The following is a 24,545-nucleotide window of genomic DNA, read 5'->3' on the forward strand; positions in this document are numbered from 1 at the left end:
TGCTATGAAGAAGCTTCTCTGTACATTTGTACCAAAGCTCTGAATACATGCAGCATACATTCATTATTTAAAATGTTATAAAATAGAACGCAACAACTGAAACTGAACTGAAGTCTTGACTTGCTTTTTAAAAATATATATTTATAACAGAAATACTGCCTTTAGGCAAGGCAAGGCAAGTTTATTTATATAGCACCTTTCAACACAAGGCAATTCAAGGTGCTTTACAAAAATGAAAGACATTCAGACAAAGGCATTTAAAAACAGTAAAAGATAATTAAAGAAACATTAAAAGAAAAAATGCATGAATAAAATGTTCATGAATAAATACATGAATAATTAGATAGTTAGCCTACTTTAGATAGTTAACACAATATAATTTACTACCACCACCTCTTGCAGGGCAAAACAGAAGTTGTATTTCACTGCAGCAGAAATGAATGCATTAAAAAGTGAGCACCTCTACGAAGGCTGCATCTTTGTGAAGCTGGAAACCCAGATGTTTGCATCTGTTCATACAGCTTCAGCCACCGAGTCACACAGGAGCAGTAAACCCCGCCGCCCCGCCGGAGGCAGGCTGTCGCCGTCTGCACTCACTTCCTGTTCCTGCAGCAGAGCAGTGCTAACGTCTGCGTCAGGGGGATACAGAGGAGAAGGCAAGATGGAGAAGTGGGGTAGAAGAGGAGATGAAGGGGAGGGAAATGAGCAGAGACTTATGCAACAGGACTTTGTTTGCATACATTAAGAGAATCTGAGAGTCATTCTCATCAAAACTAGATAGTTGCAGGAATCATATCGTGTATAGCATCGAGTCCCTGCCTGTAGCTGAGCTGTAAAGTTGGTGACAAACAAAAATATCTCCGCTATGCAGCATTTCACTTCCAATCCTCAGCATCAACAAGGATGACATTCATTAAGAGGGTTTAAGAAAAATCTTGATCCTCAGAATATTTGTTATGTTTTAACTTCATGTTCTGTAGATGATGTTAATTTTACAACATGGCAACACTGGAAAAGTCCCAGTTAACTTTATGTGTTATTTGTTTTAAATGTTGATGCTCTGATCTGAAAATAGTCTCAAGTACTTAAACAATATACAGTATCGACGAACCGTCAACCGGTGAGTTAAAGACAGTAAGGTACACACTCGTGCAAACACAAGTGCAATTTATTTTTGAAATCTTTGCCCCCCTCTGAACCAATCTCCTGGGACACATTTAAAAAAGGAAAAGACAACAGTCTGGGTCTGTGTCTACGGGGCGTGTGTGTGTGTGTGTGTGTGTGTGTGTGTGTGTGTGTGTGTGTGTGTGTGTGTGTGTGTGTGTGTGTGTGTGTGTGTGTGTGTTGTGTGTGTGTGTGTGTGTGTGTGTGTGTGTGTGTGTGTGTGTGTGTGTGTGTGTGTGTGTGTGTGTGTGTGTGTGTGTATTCTACTGTGTTTTACCCAGCAGTCGACAATATAAGTTCACCTCCCCAGAGTGAAAAAGTGGAAAACCAAGCGTGTGTGTGTGTGTGTGTGTGTGTGTGTGTCCTTCCACTATACGCATTTATGCTCTGGCAGTTGGAAGTGTATGTGTGTGTGTGTTGTTGAAAGGAAAGGCTGGAGGCTTTATGTGTGTGAGTGTGTTTCTTTCTTTTCCTCCCTTAGCGAATGCCTATTTCTAGATCGGTTTGAGGGTCAAGGTTTGGCCACCGATGGAGAAAAGCTGTGTTCCCATTTAAAAGGGGAAAAAAAGCTCTCGCTCTCTCTCTTTACAATGAAAGAAGACTGAACACACACCATCCTCTTAAAGCCTTAACCCTTGCTCGGCCATATCGCTTTTCCCAGCATAAATCCCAAGACCAACCTGCTGCTTCGTATCTGATCTGGGATGAAAGAGCAGAGATAAACATACATTCCTGCCATTATGACATGTTACTGTCTGACCATTGAGCCAAACTGTTTGGATTTAACTCAAAGCATCTTTGGAAGCTGAGTGAATCTAATTGGTGTGTTCCCAAGAACATGTGAAAATGTAGCTCATCTCAAAGTCTAGGTGGATAAAATACTAACTTTTCACTTGTTTATTTGGCCTGATGACAATTTTGAGTTTTACAATCCATTTAGAACGCTGTGGTTGAAGCACAACCTATTTTCCAATACAAATATAATATGCCATAGAGTGATTTCATCAGTAACGCTTCGCCTGCCTCATAGCTCCGTACAGACAAAGGCTCTTAATGGCTGTCTTAAAACAGCCGCTTATTGTTGGCTTTTTAGCATAATTCTGGGACATTTGTGGAGTGCCATTGTGCATAAAATGTTCTCATTTCTAATCAATGAAATAAGAAGAAAATCATTTTTTAGAATTCTGTGTTACTGATGGGAGGTTTATAATCAGCATGCATTATTCAAACCCCTATTGGTCACCTGGATTAGGAGTTTTAACGAGCTTTTATGAATTGAGAGACAGGCTCACTGTGACTCAGACTCTGACTCATAGGTCAGCGCAGGCTTTAAATCCAAGGCTGTAAAACACTTAAAATGCGGCATCTGTGACGTCAACTGCAGGTTTCTCTGGGAAACGAGGAAGCCTGGGACCTTGTTTATTAAACTTTTAAGAATGACTCTTATGAATACTCATGAGAGCCTTTTAACTATTAAAGAATATATTTTTAGTGTGATGAATAAGATGCTTTTATCAAGTGTTTTTACCCTAAATGTTTAGGTATACCCTAGTAGTAGTTCTCAAGTGATCACATAGAAGTAAAAAAAACCTTACAATTAAATTAGGATTAAAGTCTGCTGCTGATGAAAGCGATGACATTTGTGCATCATCCTGTCACACATATCTATTCTTTACTATTTTTTCTTGAGTTTATGAGTAGAAATGAAATGTAAATGGAAGAATTTTCACTGTTATCTTTCACTTAAGTACACATTTACAGCAATCAGCAGTTTGATAAACGCGGGCCCTGGAGTCTGATTAACTACTCTCAGCAATGCTGTCATCTGTTTGGCACCAGATAAAACTCATTTGGCAACACAGTGGGGCCTGGTTGTAGCAGAGTGTGATAGGCTGAGATATCTCTCAATTAAGCAAATACGTATCCTAAATACACCTCTTTAGGTCATAATATCTTAGGATTTTGAAATAGGTATCTCTGTTCACTTATACATTTAACCTTGGTGTTTGCCACTGCATTTCTTTTAAAGCAAATAAGAAGTCATTTGGTAAAGTGCCAAAACCATAAAGCTGATAGAAATCTTACATTTAGACAAAGCCAAGACAATACATGTATAAAACGTATCTAAAAACGGTTTTTTTCTGTTAGCTTTGCAAACCATCAGTCTTCATAATTTCACCATCCGGAAATAAAACGCTTTGACTTTGGAAAGAGCTTAAAACATAACAGTTAAAATGCTAAACAAATCAAACACTTAGCAACATTTATATGACAGATGGTGACAGCTTTCCAACTGTGTTTTTGACTCTGTGTGAAGTATGAAAAGTAATTGCCCCCATACCTCTTACTGGCATCACCTGGCAGATATTTTCAACAGAGATAAACGTGGGTGGCATGTGAAAAGAAAATCATGAAAACAGAAAAAGTCATACCGCTGCAACTTAATATTCCCTAAAACTGAGCAGTGCTACTTTTAATTGGGATATTCTGACATTAGCTCAGTAAAAAATCCTGGACCTATTTCAGCTACCCTTAAGAAACAAATCTGAGACTTCCCTTCATCTAAAATCTGTCCAATAAAGCATGTCAATATATAGTTTATACATGTTATGATGGTTCTTCCCCTTCATTATGCTCTACTATATTGATCGCAGCCAAGTCATCCAAAATGGCAATGTCCTCATCAACAAGCCATGAGCTGTTGAGTATTACCATTTCTGAATGTCAAGGATTCAGAGCAGCCAGATGTGTTCCCAACTGTGAATTTTAATATCAGAATCAGCTGCAGCCTCCTTCACGGCCGTGCCTGCTGCCAGTGCAAAAAGGATTGAGTGTTCGTTTGATAAGGTACATTCATTACTCAGTTAGCGACTTGCTTTGACTCGCCAGTGATGAATCGGCCCCAAAGACAACTGCAGGACATCTTTGCACAATGTGTCCCTTCGTAGTGAAAATCAGCTGTTTGCACTCAGCGGCAAGTTTAAGATGGATGAGAGACTCCTCAACCAAAGTAGCCTCAGGCCAGGTTGAAATCATAACCAAGATTGACTAATGTTTATGGATTGCTGTGTGTTTGGTGGTGGGTGGGGGCTATCTGACTATTCTAGTAGAAAAAAGAGCAAGGCTGAAGAAGAGAGACTCAGAGAGAGAGAGAGCAGCGAGTCTCTGTGGAGTTGTTTTGGTCATGGTGTTTGAGCACTCTGATTAATGCTCATAGAGAGACGCCAGATGGAAAGGGAGAGAGAGGGGCAGAGAATGAGAGGGTAGAGAAGGAAATTTGGGGAGAAGAGTACCGTGGAAGAAGATGATCAGAGGGAGGGAGAGAGAGACAAGGGCTGGTGGAGGCAGGAGGTGGGGGAGATAAGACTTAACCCTTAGATCCATAAGTGGGTCTTTTTGGACCTGGTGAGGTGGTTTTCTTGAAGTATCTTTGTAATTAAAATGTTTTATCATTTCATATTTCAGCTATTCCTCAAAAAACATGTTTTGGATATCATGCCATTCAAATTTTTAATTTACATTTTAAGAGATAGTAGTTTTGGTATTACTACCCCAACTACTCAAAAATGACCCGCATGCATTTCCTATGGGATCCTATGGGAACCTTTGATTCTTATCACCTGTTGCCGTCAGGAATACATTCACTGTGGACCACACAGACTACATCACAAGTGAGTCGTGACACCTCTCAGGAAGATTATTGTACACAGCAAGATCTGATACCTGTCAGTATAATAATACATTATATTTTTATAGGGCTTTTCAAGGACTCAAAATCGCTTTACAATATAAGGGAAGGTTAGGGTGGGGGGTATAGGACTATCAAACTTGATCAACCGGCATGGATTGATGGGGGGGGCTATAAGTAGACCAGAGGAGAAGAGCTGAGTTTTGAAAAGGGACTGGAATACTGTGAGGGTCTCAGAATAGCGGAGATCTTTGCATCAACATGTTCAAAATGTAAAAACATGTCTAAAATTATAAATTGTGAAAGATTAAATATAAAATATTTCTAGTGTGAACCAAAATATAACACTAAATATTATACAAGTGATTTTTTCTTAACCAAAATGACAAAAATGGCATAAAAACACATATTATTCTAATAAGGGTCCTTTTTGACCCACTTATGGAAGAGTGTAGGGTTCAGTCACTCGTGCATCTAAGGGTTTTAACTAGAGATGATGAGAGAAAGAAAGTGAAAGTGGAACTGCACATTATTTTGTGGAGTATGGTCCCAGCAGTGGTTCTTTAATCTTTAGTGACCAATAATGACTTAAAAGTCACAAATACAGTATCTATGTTTTTATTTTTGGTAGAAAGAAAGTGGTGTTTGGCTTAGGGTTTTGAAATGATTTAATTTCCTATAGTACATACAATATGACGATAAAGCCTTGAGGAATTGAATCTTTGATTGACAGCTGATCTGGCGGTGAAGGAGGGACAATCGGTAGGTTTTTGTGTACACAGGAAACAAGTCATTCAGAGCTATAAGATTTCATTGAAAACCCCCTCTGTGCTCTGGAATAACCTGGTGACGGTACATTTGCAAATACATGCAGCAGGTCAGTATGGGGGCGAATGATTTCCCCCAAAACGTAGAAATAGGCAAATGTCCAGCTGTGGAAACCAATTTATTTAGATTTCCACTTTTGTGTGAGTCTTAGTTTGACTTTGGATTACATTATTTTGAATACATGGATTCATTGCTACGCATAATGATCTCTTCTTTGTTCCAGCTGTTCAGCTAGATACCCCCCCTCTCTCTAAATTCTTTGTCATGCACATGCATAATATATGTAAAAGTAGATTAGCCTAAGAAATCACTGTGAGAAACCTAGCTTGGGAAATCAGGTCCCTCTGTTCCTCTTGCAAAATGCCTACTTGATCTTGTTTGTGTGAATGCACTGAATGTAATGATTTGTTAGCACAATAAGGTCCACGGAATCAAACCTTTAAACGATTGACATTTACAGATATGTTTTCAAGCTGTCACATTTAAATAAGCAATTGTATGGTCCAGGGAGGCGTGTGGTGCAGTGGGTTGAGCGTTGGTGATCAGATCAGAGGGTCACGGGTTCAAACCCCCCTGCAGTCAGCATGTTGTTGTGTCCCTGAGACATTTCACCCCAAATTGCTCCTGTGGGGATTGCCCACAGTATTCAGTTTGTAAGTCGCTTTGGATAAAAGTGTCTAACAAGTGACATGTAATGTGATGTAATGTATGGTTGCTTGTTCAACAAGTGTAGTTGCAAGACGCAGATGTGTCCTTGTTTGTAGGAGTTATTAGCTTGAAAGCTAACGTGGGTTGCAGTTCAAAGTCATGCCTCCTGTTGGTTTGTGCGGCTCCTAAAAGTGACTGTACCATTTTATGTAAAATACAGAACCCTGGGTAATCACTCTTGCACAGAAAAATGGTGCTGGAAGAACCTGAATGTTTTTTAATGATATATTTTTGAGAACCATTTGGGGATTATCCTATTCTCAAAAGAGGTCACAGGACATGTAATTAACAGAGCAGCGTTATATACTCTGTGATTTACAGAAAGCTCAACTCCAAGACAACAGAGGAGAGAGCTGTGTGTGTGTGTGTGTGTGTGTGTGTGTGTGTGTGTGTGTGTGTGTGTGTGTGTGTGTGTGTGTGTGTGTGTGTGTGTGTGTGTGTGTGTGTGTGTGTGTGTGTGTGTGTGTGTGTGTGTGTGTGTGTGTGTGTGTGTGAGAGAGCTGATTTAGCATTGCACATGCTGTTAGGGGTCTATGCCAACTATTTGAGCGTGGTTCTACAAAGAGCATCTGCATGAAGCGTTCATTATCTCACCAAGATGTGGTACAAGCATTACGAATACATCTTCTGGTTAAGACTTTAGTTGGAGATGTAAGGTTTGCAGAAGAGACTTTTTTGTGTGTGAAAGAGACAGAATAGAAGAGGGTTGGGGGGGGGTAGGAATTTGGGGAGATCAGTGGCAGGGAAGAAGATGGGTTTGGGCACAGTGGGATTGAAGATGTGGTGAGTGGGAGACAGGAATATGAGAGAGACAGCAGCAGCAGCAAGACATTAACTCATGTGTCATAAGTAGCAAAGAAGGACAGTTCCCCAAATGATGAAAATGAAATATGGAAGACATGTTGGAACTATTATTTAACCTTAAATGTGTTTCTTTCGCTTTAATTGAAGTGATCCAAAGATGTAGTGTATAGCACCTTAACGGCCACCTTCATGTCCATTCCGAACAGGTGGTTTTTATTCCCTTTAAAAACAGCACATTTGGTTTGCAGTAAAGCATGGTTTATTGCCAAGTAGGTTAACACATACGAGAAATGTGTCTTGGTGTACATGGTGCATACATCAACACAAGACTACTATCAGACAAACTATTTAGTTACACCGCATCAAACAATGTCAAGTTACTCCTCTCATTGCTCCTGAGAGCCATAATATGCCGTTCTTTAGAGGTCAACAGAGGTCATTTCAAAGTGTTGGACATACAAACTTTTGCTGTCGTCTTTCTTGTGAGGACTATCTCGGTTCAGAATCTGTTTGTTGGTTCTTTTGGCTTTTGCACCTTCGAATTGGCCCCGAGATTGAATTTGAAGCTGAGTGACAGAAAGATAGATTGACACAAAGAGAAATAGACAGAACATTGGAGAAAGAAAGAGTTGCAGATCAAGATGGAGACACAATCACAGGGAGAAGAGAAAGACAAAATGGAACAGACGGAGGGGGGGGGACTCACTTTTAGAGTTAGACGGCATTGACCTTCACTCCAGTCAGAACCATGCTCAACATTCAGCACATAAGGCTCCACCTAATGTGACGAGACCTGCGTGTGTGTGTGTGTGTGTGTTTGTTTGACTATGTGTGTCTTTTTTGTTTACATGCTAATGTTTTTGATGCTAAGATGCATGCGATATGCATACGTGTGTGTGTGTGTGTGTGTGTGCCTGCAAACACAGTGTGTATCTTAATTGGACTCCATTCAAGTGTTTAATTACTCATTAGGGATGCTGCAAAGCAATCTATACACCAGCTTTCCCCCGTTCGCTCCCTCCGCGACTTCCAACCCACAGAGGCTCAAACGCTTTGACCCAAACTACATGGATTAGTTCACCCCGTCAATCTGGATCAACCCATCCATATTAGATGAAGATCCTCGAGGCATACAGTTAATAAGTCAGTCAGTCAGCCGGTGGGTTTGACACACTTTTTCATGTGAAAGATTAGTAGCCAGTCAGTCAGTCAGATTGCTGCCCATTTTTTTCACCCAGTCTGATAGTGAGGTGATCAGTTAATAAGGCAGTCAGTCAGTGGGCCAACCAGCCTTAAGGCCTTTTATCTGGCTGATTCAGGGAGTTACATAATCGTGTTGTCACTCCGACAATCAATCTGTCAGTCAGACTGTCAATCAAAGAGTAAGAACCCGATAAACCAGGGCGACCCGAGGGTGCTGAGGGTGCACACTGCACTGGCCCATTTCCTGTCCCTCTCTATCAATATCAAATATAGGCATACAAATGAGTCTCTTAAAACCCATTCAGTCAACCTATAGCAACTTTGCAAGTGCGCAGTCTTTGTGTGTGCACCCCATGTCCATTACGGTAGCCTCAATAACAGAAGATCCTCTCTTAGGAAAACTAATTCCTACAAAATACTCAATAAAACAGTTTAAAGAAAAACAGAACATTATAACCATCATGAAAGTAAGATTTGTTGCACAACTGCATTATTTGTGTTAAGCGCATTAGTTATAATTAACTGTGGGATAAAGTGGATAACCAAAAAAGTATAAAAACAAATAGATTAATAACTTCAAAAGGGGATATTATGAGCATTAAACAATACGCTCTTTCTCTTGTACCTAGACTTTTTTCAGCAACACCTGAGGAATCTTCGTGCAGATTATGAGGCCATGAATATAAAGACACACAATGTAGTCTTTGGTTATGCAAAGTTGCTATCCTTGCCAAACGTAGAATGTTTTGTTGAAATGTATAAAAGAACGAAAATGAAAGAAATATATTCTTCGACATTTTGATCGACATTTTGAGTGTGTGTGTCCCAATCTGTCAAAAAGAAGGGGAAAAAAGTGTTTAAAATTGCATCAAAACTAGCTAAAGAATGCATGGTGGAATGAAAAATAAATCAGTGAAGTTCTCCTCTCTCTTCTTTAAACATTGACACTGCGGATACGTGACATTCCTGCAGGGTGCTGACACAAATCCCTTCTTGTCTCCGTGTTGAGAGATTCCCATTGGTGCGCTCGGACACCAGCCGTCAACTCCTTCTCACTGAGCTGTGGGCCAAACCTGTCGATACCAATACTGCCCTACTGCTGTTTACGCTGAGCTGGTGCTGCATCATGGCGAAAAGCCCCCTCAGAAAACAGGGAGAGTGATACAGGCATATCATATCACTCTGTCTGTCAGCCTGTCAGCTTCTCCTCTCCTCCGTGTGACTCACTCGTCCTGCTTGTCCATCCATCAGTGGCTTTGTCGCCGTGTCTGTCTGGCTTTAGGTCTCTTTTCTCTCCTCTTTTTTTGTTTTTGCTACCACATCAGCAAGGTGACAATAACCCTTCCGGGGGTTTTCTGGAGATTCTTTCCTGACAGGTTTTGTTATGTTAATTCAGTGCAGTGGGTGTCGGGTTGTCTGCATGTATGATGGGGCGCATGTTTGTGTGTGACAGTGTCTGTGTGAATTTGCCAGGGATTGGCACAGGCGGCGGTTCATCCCCAGGGGGTCCGTGTTGCCCGTCTTGAAGAAATACATAATAACCTTTCAGAAGTGCTGAATGTCACCGCACTGATCCACGGGCGACATCATTCAGAGTGACAGATGTGGAACTCAAAACAAAACAAAACTTGAGCTCGGGAATGTGAGTGTGTGACGGTTGCTGCAGTGTGTGATGTACAGTATCATATTCATGTGTTTTGTTTGGGATATTTCTTGTTGTCAGTGTTTGTGTGCGTGTGTTTACGTAGTAAGTGAGGATCAAGAGCTAATTTGCATAATTAAACAGCGTTGATTATGAATCCCAGTTCTTCCTTGTACACCAATTCCATTATGTATGTATGTTCTGAATGAATGTGTAATGTGTTTATATATATACATGAGCCCTGGTATTCTATATTTATGTACATACTGTATATGTGCAGTTGTATTTCTCACCATGTGTTTGTGTAGCGGGAGGTAAAGTATTTTCGTTGCCCCATATACCTAAGAAAGCTTCAGCAGCAATGCAGCGGGAGGCTCAGGCAGAGATGATGGCATGAGAAAGGAACATCTCCTGCTGAGGGAAAAGCAGCTAAAGAGTCCTAGCAAGAGAAATATGGTGTGTGTGTGTGTGTGTGTGTGTGTGTGTGTGTCAATTCTAAGCAGTAGGAGGCAAGGTGGGGGGAAGTGAAAATGCTCGGATATGGGGGGAGAAAGTTAAGACAGAGGAGAGAATAAGGAAGAGAAAACTGAACCAATAATTAGAGTCATGAAGATTGAGAATAAGACAAAGTAACAATGTCAAAAGATATGGAGCTCCTGGAGAGAAATAAAAAGCAGAGCGAATAAATGAATCTGAAAGGAGAAGCGATGGAGATTGAGCGAAATAAAGAGAAAAGGGAGCAAGAGACAGAGAAGAGACAGGAGAAGATGAAGATGGAGGAATAGAAACGGAGAGTAATGTGGAGTTAATTGGAGAGACATCAGCGCTGCAGACAGAGAGAGCAACGTGATTGAGGCTACGTACGTTTTTTTCCTGCCAAAAACCAAAATGAGGTGAAATTGTGCATGTTTCAGATGCTTAATTTGAAATGTCACATTCAAAGGACTCCATATTTCCCTTTTAACTGGGCCTGGAATTGGCCGTAATTAGCCGGTGATGATGGTGCAATCTCTCCGTGTTGGTGTGTGGTGGAGAAACATATAAGGACATAGGCCACCATATAAAAAGGGTGCAAATGTATTTAGTATCCTATCCATGTGAACATGTTTTAGGTGGGTGTGGACCTAACCTCCTCTAGGAGGGTCCGGGGGCATGCTCCCCCGGGAAGATTATTTTAAAAATATTGAAGTTCAATGCATCAATCTGGTGCACTTTGAGAGCAACATGAAGAGATCTATGGATAGCCTACATCTCTCAGCATCCATATGAAACAGAACTGTAAACAGATTTACTTTTTCTTTATGGATATTTTACTAACCACTCCCCTTTCAACTGTATTCTTGTGTTACTGTCCTATAGTATTTCATTCCCGTTTTTTATTTATTCTCTTATTCTTTAATAACTATAATGATCATATAAAGGTAGCCTATTCCTCGCAAATACTTGTTTACATAAATGGTGACCAAACCGTTTGAGACCCACTGAGATAACTTACACCAAAGTGAACTATCTAAACACTGAGAGAGTCCTTACCTCACTGAGCTGACGTTATAAGATCCTCTCAGTCTGACAGGAGAGGACTGTCCTCCACCTTGGTTTAGAAACAGCTCTTTATATCCGTTAGCATAGCTAGCTAACCAGATGCTAACATCAACATTCCACGTTACCGCTCGCGCACTCACAAAATACGCTCGTGCCACACACACACAGAGCCGAGCTTGAATGAAACACAGAGACCCAGAAGTAGGCTACTTGTACTGTACTGTATATCATATTATTTTCGATGGCTTTACTGTATAATCACTAATCAGTGTAACAGATGAACAGATCGCCACCGGGCTTTCATCTAAACACACAGCCACGTAATGATAACAAAACAAAGATCGGGGGTCATTGGTCAAGCAACACACCAATCAGAGAGCAGCAGTGAGCACAGCTCAGGCCGTGTTTTATATTTGTATTCTTTATTTCTGACGTATTTCACACAAAAAACCTTTAGTGGAAACGTTTTCACTTATATGATTTTTTTAGCCTACCGGATGTCCATTACTGTCAATAAGAGAATGATGATGTTTATTTATTTAGCACATTTAATACGGCAGGAGTAGACTCAAAGTGCTCAGAGAAAGTATTACCCACAGTGCCTGCAGGTAGAAGTTAGCAACACAAGTTTCCGAACTTCGAATTGCAGGAGTGAAGATGTTTAAAAGATGGAAATCGATCCACAGCTGGTTCCTCCACTTGCTCTTCTTGACTCCTTCTTCCTAGAAACGTGGAGAAATGTGGATACTAAGCAGTTTTTCTCTACTATCAAAGAGAATAAGAAGTTTGATTTCACTGGGATATGCAAATGCTTGCGTTGCTTGTTATTTACCGTAGGATTCTGGTTTAAGGGTTTTTCGAAATAAACACAGGTTATGTTAACATTCAGTTTTACTCAGCTCAAAAGTCCAGAGTGCATTTCCTTCCTCATAAAACATTTGGAAAGTTGAATTTGAATTGCCTTTGTGGGAATATGATAGGCTCGGTATTACCAGGAATGTAGCATCATGCTAGCGCAGAATATGAATGGCACCACCTGCTCTTGGTCGTTCCTATATGCAAGAAATTCTCCAAAGTGTAAGAAAATGAAGACCCAATCATCATGGGTCTGTGCCTACCAATTAATGTGCAGAATTCTCCTGTAGTGGAAGCTTTGTTGTCATGCGTATGCTAATAAACACGTGGTGATGTTTAGGAAGTGACTGTGGTCGTTGAACAGCTGTGTCCCGTGTTAAAGTAGTGTTTTGTTGACTCATCCATCCATTCTAATTACTGCAGCCACTCGAGACTCTGTCATTTGAACATAAGCATCTGGTGTTTTTGGGGCACCTGCTGAAACAACTCAGTCTGTCGTCGTTCTTTAGGGCCAGTCTCTGTGCTTGATGCATTAACACTTGTTCAAATGGAGGAAGGAGTATATTTAATAATTTATCCAAATAATAACACACATATACACATACATAGGGCATTGCAAAAAACAGCACACATTGGAAAAGGAAAAGTTGTCATAGTGGATGTTTTCCCGACCTTGCCAAACCCAGTAGGTCGAAGCGTTGCATCGATCCATTTCTCCGAGCTTCCCTTTGAAGCATCTTTTGATCCAAAAACACGATGGAGTTTGGAAAGCAGTTTTTGTTGACTGACGTCCCGCACCTAGAGCAGTGTTTTCTGTACTTTTTCCGCAGTCTGAGTGATGGAGGGAGATCAAGAAAAGCTGCAGCTAAAAAAAAGAAACGTCTGAATGGAGCGAGGGGTGACATAGTGAGGGTGAGAGACAGCGAGGCGTCCTTTGATGTGTCGGTTGATCCGGCCTGCTGTTTAGGACGCAGGCAGGCAGGTATGGTAAACATCCAAGGCTTCTCCAACAAGCTTTGATCACAGCCATGCGGAGAGTTGATGTTGATGACTCAGAGTTACCAGAAGAGTCCACTACACACAGACACACACACTTTTACTGTACGTACATCTACAGTACTTACATTGACACACACTAAGACTTAAGCTCTCATTCTTTTTCCCCCTTAATCTTTCATTTCAACTTTTAAACTTCTCAGTTTCTATTTTCTTTTCAGCCTGACCTGCGTTCACAATACCATAAAACCTCAGTAAGAGATTTTGACATCTATTTGAGATCCAGCAGCCAAAAGCCGAGTCCTTTCGTCTGCCTCTGACTAACCTCACCACACAATTCAATCGCAGTGAAAGAGTGAGGAGAATCGGTGAGACATCAGGGGATTAGAGACTAAGCAAACCATCATAAAACATTGCACAGGTTTACACACTGACAATATTAAAAATAAATTGCTTCAAGCTGCGGAACAGACATTTAAAAAAAGATGGTGTACTGAACACAGTGCTCTTCAACAGCAATCTGTTTTGTGGTAATTTTTTAGTATAATGCTTTTTTTCATCAAAACTCTGCTAGGATTTAAATCAAAATATAGTATAATATTTTCCTGTCCTCCCTGAATTTAATTATCAGGTTTTTCAATATGCCAGAAATACAGAAAGTAAAATTTTTTCTGGAAAAGTAAGATAATCAGGTTTTCTCACCCAGAAAATAAGAAGCACAGTTTCTTATCCCGCTGAATTTGTTAAAGAATTAGTGGAACTTTTTTATTTTGTAATGTACTTAGTCCACTAGAGTGGTGGAATGTAACTGAGTACATTTACTCAAGTAATGCACTTAAGTATTTTTCATTTGGGGTGCTTTTACTTTACTTGATTATTTCCATTTTCTGCTACTTCACTAGATTTCCCAGGGAAATGTTGTACTTTTTCTGAAATGGGGCGAAGCCTGCGAGCTAGTTCAGGCAGTCAACTCGAGCACTTATGCTGCATTCATACATAACGCCCCTTGCCACTCTACAACCAACCAAATGGAGTCTCCTTAATATGCGGCTCTATTTAACCTGCCAGATCTCTCTCTATGCATTGCTTGCTGCTGCTCGCCTGCCCCACCACCAACCCCAGCTTCCATCCCAGCTTCCACCCCAGCTTCCACCCTAGCTTCCACCCCAGCTTCCACCCCAGCTTCCATCCCAGCTTCCTCCCCAGCTTCCATCCCAGCTTCCACCCCAGCTTCCACCCCAGCTTCCACCCCAGCTTCCACCCCAGCTTCCATCCCAGCTTCCATCCCAGCTTCCTCCTCTAGGCTCGGGGGGTTAGTTATTTAATCATCACTCATCGTGCTATGTATATCTGTGGAGTGATGAGGCCGAGCCTAGACGCCAAACTCAACTATATGCTGCTTCTAATAATTATGTTAAAGAAATACGTGAGTTGTCTGACTGAACTACATTTGTTGCACACTTGTAGATACTTTTCACACAAACACATACCTAATATACTATTCACTAGTGATTTACTCAGTACTTTCCTAAATCTGCTCCATATTGACGAAGAACAACATTAAAAAAACTCTTATATGTATGTGATAAAATTGGAATAATATAATATTCTGTATAACACATTTATAAGTAAGCATTCTGCACAACGAGTACTTTTGATACTTTAAGTACATTTAGCTGATAATACATACTTTTTCCAGCTCTTCCACTGTATCATGGCGTTTATTACGTTTTTATGATGGCATACATTATTGTGTGTCATAAAATTAGACAATCCCAGTGAAAAGAAAAGTATATTTTCCCCTTGAGGCATATACTCGGGCAGATAGTTGGATTTCACGCAGTGTCAATGAACATCATAGTCAAACACTCTACAATACATTTTGATTGTCACTTTTAGTTTGTGTTATGGCAGCTTCATGCATATCCCAGAGTATTATGATGTCTCTAATAGGTTTGATGGCGCTTAAATAATGAAGGGGGTAAAATGAAAGAAAGACACACCAAAACCTCCACTAACGACACACACACACACACACACACACACACACACACACACACACACACACACACACACACACACACACACACACACACACACACACACATACACACAGGCTCTATGAGGAAGAGACATGCCGTAAGTGTGAGTGCATTCCAATGTCTTTTTCGCTGCTGCAGCTCCCGAGTTTAATTCTAAATGACACGCAGCCAGAAAGGAGGGAAACGGGGACGCACACACACACACACACACATCCACACACAACTGCACACCGACATGAACTGTTTAACAGCTCAGAGTGCAGTGGCACACACCTGCACACACACACACACACACACACACACACACACACACACACACACACACACACACACACACACACACACACACACACACACAACACACACCTGCACACACACACCTGCACACACACACACACACACACACACACACACACACACACACACACACACACACACACACACACACACACACAACACACACACACACACACACACAGTCTCCTCTCAGCTTGGCATATTAGTAATGCAGACAGTGTCACAGGAGCAGGGCAGGGTGCTGAGTGGCTTAATACAACCTAATGTATCCTGGCACATTAGCCCTTTCTTGAATTGAGCATCCTCACTCATGGAGACATACTTTTCCTTCCAAGCTATGATTTTACCAAAACACACACACACACACACACACACACACACACACATGCACTACATACATTCCATCGTATATGCCCAAACTCATACTCAGATGGTAGTCATCCATAAATGTATCAGTGCACAATCAATAAGCAGAGCACATTTGTCTCAGATGAAAAAGCACAGTGGTACAAAATGAAATAAAAAACTCCTACTCCATCTGCTCTTCCTCCAGCTGGCCTCCTCCTCCTCTTCTGCTCTTTCTTTCCTTCTGCCTTTCTCTCCTCTGTCTGTCTTGTTTTACTTTAATTTCATGCAGTCTTGTTATCATTCTCCGTCCCCCTCCCTCCTCTTTCTGATAGCTTTTGTCCTCATTCTGAATCTGCACGTATATTCCTCCCATACTCTCTCTCTGTTCCCTCCGCTCTGTTCTTTTTATTCCAGCCTTTTTATTCTCATTCTGTGCATCCTTCTCTCTGTTTCCCTCGCTGCTTTTCCCCCTTTAGTTGTTAATCAGAGTTGATTGGGAGCAGAGAGAGCCGAGAGGAGCTCCCCAGTGGATCAATGCCTCTAAATGATCTGTTCAAGGATCTCTTTAGAACCTGCAAAACTCGCTCTGATAGGGCACCGAAGCATGAAGGCGCTCATTTCACATCTAACTCACTTCCTGATTTGCCCTCTGGGAGAGAGATAGGGCTGCCGTTGGAGGGATAATTTGTCCTAAAGCTAAATATCCCACTAACCAAAAGTGCTTAGACCAAAATGTCTTCATTCCAGGCAATCAATTACTGCCAAGGTGAGGGGGAAGATGATGAATTTGTTTAAAAAGCTCAGTCTGTGTGTGCGCGCCCCCTGAGACGTTGAGATTGCCCAACAACTGTTTACGGGCATTTGATCGAAGACATTTTCCTGCTGCTCAAATTTACCGAGCTTTGAGAAACAAGATTTGCTAATGTGCTGCCGCTGAATTTAAGAAATGTTGTCGAGGTGAAACATCTGAAATTAAATTGATTATATTCACGATGTGCGCTAGTTTAGGCGTCCTCTATCGACGCAGGCGTGTGCACATGCCCGCAAAGGGATGTTACGCTGATGAATTTCAAACAGACATCTGATATGTTAGATGTCTGATGAGTGAAACTTGAATTTTTAATGAGCACGGGTTGTTAGAGATGCAAAAAAATTTAAAAGATTATCAAGTCAAACCCTTGGGATATATTATTTATGGAGTGCTGTTAAATAAAATATCTTAAATATCAAATATTTAAAAAAAACACTGATGTATTGTATTATTTCACAGCAGGGGGCTGATATGAAAGCAACATTATACATGAAACACTGTATTTTACGACTTGTGGTTCGACGAATACTACAATTTGGAGCCCTGACTCAGCGTTAAATGTGAAAAAATATGAGTTAAGCTTTAGTAAAATGTTGCTAATAGGTTACCACACGGTAAATATTAAGCTCTTAGGCTATTCCTATTATCTTTTTGTCAAAAAATAGACCAAAACCAGCAATTAAATTGATCTAACTATCAAGTATTGTGTGGGTAGCCTAAAGGGAGATATACAGTAACTCATTTGCTAAAAACTACAATGCCTAGCTGCTTTCTAAGATACAAATGTATTAGTTTTAAGGAAGATATATATCCAGTATCTCATTCATTACATATAAGATATATAACAGCCAAACCCACATTGTAGAAGCCATAGAGTATGGAGAGAGAGAGAGAGAGACTCCATATTGTTTTAATCGTTTAATGGCATTTGTTGACAATAACAAAAATATAGAATATCGGTGCTTTATCCTTAAGAGAGACTGTTTCACTCCAGTGAGTTTAAAATGATAAACATATGTAGTTCCCATTTGAGCAACATTGGCATCAAAACACAAACATAAATAAAGCCTGTATAATTTGTTTTTAATATACTCTAACTGCCTTCAGACTGAAAAGCAATTGGGGAGCCTCCAACTGGGTTCAAGCACCACATTATGAATCCATATGCTCATGCATTATTAGAACAAGCTCTTTGACTAAGTGCCAGAAGCAGAAACATAACAAGGACATCTAACACAATGTATACTATGGACAATGTGTGCATATACTAATATTTCTTCTCCAGTAACCTCTGACCCACTTATTTTCACCATGCCTACCCTCGGTGATCCGATGTGTACGGAGCTAAGTGGGCATTCACCACAAACTCTATACTCTGCTTTAGGGGCTATGGGATAATAATGTGCGCTCTCTACCATCACATGACCCACTTCTCTTGAGTATCTGAGGAGAAGGCTCTCAGTGCAAAAGAATATTCCTCACATGCTAATAATTCCCATGAAGCATAGCTCGGCAAGCTTTATTTCAATTAAATTGGGTTACCATGCAAGGTTTTATGGCGTAACCAGAGGAATTGTTATTGATTTTTTTTGCTTGCTTATTAAATCGAAAAAAAAGCATCCTCCGGGTTTGAATTTTTGCTGCAGTTTGAAATGAAACCTTTGGAGACTCCACGCATTGCTCAAGGACGCTTCAACAAATGCTTTCTGATAGAGGGTCATCAAACCATGCGTGGAGTCTCCAAAGGTTGCTTTTTTGGAGCTGACTTTTACAGATCTTCCACTGGAGATGTTCAGGCACACATACACGTCCTCACAGTGAGGATAAGATTGCATATAATTACGGCCACAGCATGACTGAACTAAGTGGACACTCAGGGCTGTTCTCTGTATGCTGTGCAATCATACAGAAATCCAATACAACTAGTAAATATTCATAGTATTGTGCTGGAAGTATGGAAAGATGTAGTTTTTTTTTCTTAAAACAAGCTTGACAGTATCTCATTACACCTCAGTAAACTTTTCCCGAAGCCTTCTCACCCCTGCAAACTGATTCTCTGTGTATCCTTGAGACTGTTTGTGAGTATTTATATTCATGTTTGTATTCATTGTTTGCTCTGTGTCTTGCAGGTTCTGGCACGGAGAGTACAGGGTGGCAGTGAACATTAACGACTACCTGGACATCTACTGCCCTTACTACGAGGGCCTTCCGTCCCACGGGCGCATGGAGCGCTACATCCTGTTCATGGTCAACCACGAGGGCTACACTTCCTGCCAGCACAGGATGCGTGGCTTCAAGCGCTGGGAGTGCAACCGTCCCAGCGGCCCCGACGGGCCCCTGCGCTTCTCGGAGAAGTTCCAGCTCTTCACTCCCTTCTCCCTGGGCTTTGAGTTCAGGCCTGGACACGAGTACTACTACATCTGTAGGTTATCAGCCAGGCAGTGTGTGTTTCTGTGTGACATTGAGTAGAGAGTGTTTGTCCTGTGAATGTGTCTTTGCTTGCGTGTTAGCCAAAATATGATTTTATAAACGATATGTAAATACGCAATCAAGATGAGTTGATTGAGAGAGTTCTCAAACACAACACACACCCACTGATGGGCACACACACACACACACACACACACACACACACACCTTCCATCTCTCAGTCGCTCCCCTTAATCTCTCACTCACTTTATTTCTTGATGTATCTCTCTGCATCTGTCGCGATCATAAGTGGTGTGCTCAGCAAAGTGGTAAAAATGTCACCAGGCATAGTTTGTAATCATTTTTATATTAGCTGTATTGATGTCTCTGCTCACTTCAACAAGTGATGTATTAGTATCGCAGATGGGCTTTACCCCCTGAGACTGTTTTCTGAACAGTTAAAAAGCTATCATTCGCGCACCAGGCATGGGGACAAGTAGTAGCTTCAAATTACTCTTAAACATTGTTTTCAGCTGCTCGCTGTGCCAGATGGATGGGATAGATTTACCCCATCCGGACTGTTTAGTGCAAGATCAGTGAGTAATCGCAGAAAAGCACGTTAAATTGACTTTCAAAAGCTTTCCTGTCAATGCCTAAACTTTCTGTCACTGCACAGAGAAGTGCCACTTTTTTGTTGCTGCTGGGCCTGTGACAAAACATTTGTGGCACACCAGAAGGGAGAATGTGTGGAAAGTAAATGACTCTTCTGAGAGAACACAGTCATAATTCACAAAATCACAAGAAAGCACATGTTAGGAGAATGTATGCATAGGTTTTTGTAAGTGTTTGAACAAAGTTTTTAGTCTGTCACCGCCTTGCCAGTTGAGGATTGAAACTCATTTACAAAAAGCCATCCTATAGTAGTTCATTATTTCTCTCCTATATCTCTAATAAAATGACTTTTCTTTCAAACCAATGTAAAAGGTCCACTTCTAGCCTGTTTAGTTTTGTGTTATCTCTCTGAAAGTCATACCGAACCTTACCTGCCATTGGTATCTTTTTCAGAATTTGTCACATAGAAAATGATGGCATTTCAGCCACTGTGCGCCCGGCGCTGGTCTCTTTATTTCCCAGCTGTGTTTCTGCTGACTGACAGCTGACCTTAACCTTTCAGTAGGAGATGATGCATTCTCGCCGTGACACATAATGGGATAAGGGTCCTCTTCCATCAGTTTCAGGCCGGCATACAAGTGGGACATATCTCTTGATGGAGTTGTTTGCCCTTGGGTACAGAATCTGACCTTACAGTAATAATGTCCTTATTCGGTCATCGGCTGGAGTGATCAGCAAAGGCAAACAAATATTCCTTGGCAGATATAGAGGCTTCAATTCAATTTTTTTTCCGAATGCAGTGACACCATTTAAAGAGTCTCTATTATGTAGATATTTAATGAGTTCCCTCCATCACTATTTGATTTATTTACTTTTATTAATGAGCACTTAGTATTTGCAGATACTTAATCACCCCATTCTGTTGTCCACACTGTCACAAAGACACAGCAGGCGAGAGTCACAGAGCCAAAGAGGCGAAGACAACAGCCACCCGATGTCCTACTGCACTTTTCCCAGTCCACACACACACACACACACACACACACACACACACACACACACACACACACACACACACACACACACACACACACACACACACACACACACACACACACACACACACACTCACACTTTTGTTTTCAGCCTCATGTAAGGATGGACAGGGCCCCTCCAGAGTTGTATAGTTGCTGACTATAGTATTGTATTTCTGGGACCCCTGAGGGGAATGTGTAGTCCACAAGATTGGAGTGTATGTGTGTGTGTTTGTGTTATGGGGGGAGCACTGGTTGTGGGGTCAGTTGTCAAGTGATTGTGAGTCCGTGAAAGGCCATGTCCATCATCCTGACTGACAACCCCGCATGTTTTGTCTTTCACCGTCCCTCACTGGCTCTTACACACAGTCACACAGTCACACACACACACACACACACACACACACACACACACACACACACACACACACACACACACACACACACACACACACACACACACACACACACACACACACACAGGTAGGTAATGATGTGGAACTACAAAGGCATTTTGACATTCTAACCACGCATCCATTCAAATTAGTTGGTGTTATTTGTGTGGCGTTTTTGCGGATAATATTGATCTGTGATGGGGACGTGCGGCCAAACCTGTGTGAGTGTGTGCCTGTGTGTGCACGTTGGTGTGTGTATTTGTCGTGAGGTTGACATGTTGACAGGTCCGCTCCACCCCTTACTTCTCCCAGCTGCCATCTGATGAGGTTGAGTGATTTTCAATGGCTTTTTCAGCAGAGGCTGGATTGTGGATGTGCTGGGAAACAGAGGCACTGGAAGAGCTGATAAGGCTTTCAAGAAATGACAAAAGTCAACATTTTTAGAGGTCACAGAGAAAAGAAACAACGGGTGGATGGAGGGGATGGGGGATATCTTTCCACTTAGCTCTTTGTCACCAAAATGTAGCCATTTGTCAGTGACACAGCAGGGGACCCAAAACAAAGGGACGCAGCAGGAGAGAAAGTTTGTTTCATAGCTTGCCAGGCTTCATAGGCGACCAAGATACAGTTTCTAGGTGGATGATTTGAAGAAATTTGAGGCAAAGGAAGGGGGGCTACAGGGAAGGGATAAAAGGTTAAAGGAGGTGAAGGGCAGAGAGAGGGTGGAGGGAGGAGTAGTGGACAGAAAGTGAGGGAGGAGAGGGTCACAGGAAGGGTCAGATTTATTTCCTGTGCGCTGCAGATCCTGATGATGTTCCTCTCCGGGGTCACACGGGGCTCTGGCTATACGGACTTCCACAAGGGAGAAGGCCAATAGGTCTCCACACGTCTGCAAGCACCTGTGTGTGTGTGTGTGTGTGTGTGTGTGTGTGTGTGTGTGTGTGTGTGTGTGTGTGTGTGTGTGTGTGTGTGTGTGTGTGTGTGTGTGTGTGTGTGTGTGTGTGTGTGTGTGTGTGTGTGTGTGTGTGTGTGTGTGTGTGTGCACCCCCCGCATGCACAAGCGGTCAAAGATTTGGTCACCATCTGCTTTAAGGTCTCCAGCTCTATTTCACATCAGAGGGAATTGGGGCTGAAACCTGATTCAATTTATTTGACTATACTTTGAAGTTTGAATCACAGTAACTTTTTTAACATTCAGCCGGTGTAGCTCAGTGGTTAGCTCTGTCACCTCACAGCAAGGAGGACCTGCGTCTGTGTGGAGTCTGAATGCATTTCCTTTCCAATTCCTTAGACATTCAAGTCAGGTGGATTGGAAGAGCCGGTATTTCCCCTAGGTATGAATGTGAGTGTGACTGAATCCCAGTGTGCGGGCTGATCCCTCAAAGACTTATTTACATAGTCTGAAGAGCTCAGAATGTTTACGGGGGCTCATGAGCTCGGGAGCATGAGTTTAAGAGAACTTGAAAGGCCTTAAAATAAGAAACTCTCCGGCAGCTTGAAGCAATAAATGTCATCAAGAAAGTAATAGGCTGCTTAAATTAATACATTTATGTCAAATGAGTGTGACATATATGAGTGTTTCTTTATAATACCTTCCCTTGATTTACCACCTCTGACATTTTCATTTCAATTACAGAAGTGTATTTGTGTTCTGCTTGCTGTATTAATTACTGATTTTACAAGAAGAAAAAAACACCAATATATGTATTCATGTAACACATAGAACATTCTGCCGTGTAATGACTTTCATTGTATCTGTGATTAACTAAGTATGCCTTGTTTCTTCCTGCCGTCCCATAAATAGGTATGGTGGCTTAAAAATAATTGGGTTTAAATGAAAGTTTGGTGTTGATTTGCTGTGGGAATCCAACCTATGACCCTCCTGTCAGACTCCTGAGGGACCTTGAAAGCCCCGGGTTCAGCTTGTGTCAGCTGTTTTGTGGTCATTTGAATATTATTAAATTAGTTTGAGAACAGGCGCCACTTTTTAAAATATCAACTGAACGGATAAAGGCATTTAGCTGACCTTAGTATAAGGCTGGTGTATCCTTTTTTGCTTATTGTAAAAAGAATCCCATTAAAAACCCAAACCAATGCTGTCTTTCTATAACATTCTCATACCCCAAATCTGATCCTTATTCATTCATAAAGGCATAAATCTTTAAATAAAAACAGGTCAAATGGTATGTTTAAACTAGTGTCTTTGCCCTCACCTGATTATGAGCCTAATATCACATTTCTTAAGTGTTAAATGACTTTAGGAGTTCAATCAGCGGCACAAATCGCTTTATCTCTCAACTAATCTCTTTCAATCTCTGCTTTTTTAACAGCGTCTCCTCACCCAAACCACGTGGGGCGAGCATGTCTAAAGCTGAAGGTGTATGTCAGACCTCCAGGTAAGTCACGCTTTAACTACACACACACACACACACACACACACACACACACACACACACACACACACAAACACACACCTTGAGACCCAATGCGCAAAAAGGTCCAGATTGGCTATCAAAGTAAAATTAGAGGGGAATAAGAGGTCTGATAGATTGCCCCGGCAACACTCTCTGCTCTGATTCACAGGCCAGCCAGGCAACACGTTAACACCTTTCACTCACACTCACACACACATTCACACATACGAGCACACACAAGTGAGCACAGGCGCATGCACACAAAAGCACAAAGTGGCATACGCACTTCACATCAAATCACATCACATCACAGTGGGTGTGAGGGAGACCTTCTGTCCTTGTAGAAAGAAAGCAGGCTGAAAGTGCTCCGTTAAAACGTTGCTGGCTGCATTCGCTCATAAGAAACAAGAGAGCAATCTAATAATAAACTCATCGCATACTGTAGAAGCCTAATCTAATAATAGACACTTCATATTTTTCTTAATACAATTCTCCTTATGCATCAGGCTTGTGGAAATAGAGTATTTTCTTCCGAACAGCATGCAGCCTGATAAGATAGATAGCTTCCTCTAACAGTGTTGGCCTATGATAGTGCCATTTAAAAATAACTCAAGAATATATGCGGAGCAGATTGTGGCGCTCCACTTACACCTGCCTTATCTTAAAAAATCTACCTGTAAGACTTTTCAAAGGCGGATTCTTCCTCATGAGTTTTCAACCTAAGCCTCACTAAAGAATCAAACCTGGCTAGAA

General features: G+C 41.4%; 1 protein-coding gene across 2 annotated transcripts in view; it reads left to right on the forward strand.

Annotated features, from left to right (window-relative positions):
• efna2a (ephrin-A2a) overlaps positions 1 to 24,545 on the forward strand; it is a 75,685-nt gene that overhangs the window by 48,112 nt on the left and 3,028 nt on the right. For both annotated transcript variants that reach the window (XM_034235355.1, XM_034235356.1), the window contains exons 2-3: positions 19,058 to 19,350; positions 23,709 to 23,774. In XM_034235355.1, the coding sequence (XP_034091246.1) occupies positions 19,058 to 19,350; positions 23,709 to 23,774 (359 nt within the window). The remainder of the gene's footprint in view (positions 1 to 19,057; positions 19,351 to 23,708; positions 23,775 to 24,545) is intronic.

Source organism: Gymnodraco acuticeps, unplaced genomic scaffold (assembly GCF_902827175.1).
Source record: "Gymnodraco acuticeps unplaced genomic scaffold, fGymAcu1.1, whole genome shotgun sequence".
Classification (NCBI taxonomy): Eukaryota; Metazoa; Chordata; class Actinopteri; order Perciformes; family Bathydraconidae; genus Gymnodraco; species Gymnodraco acuticeps.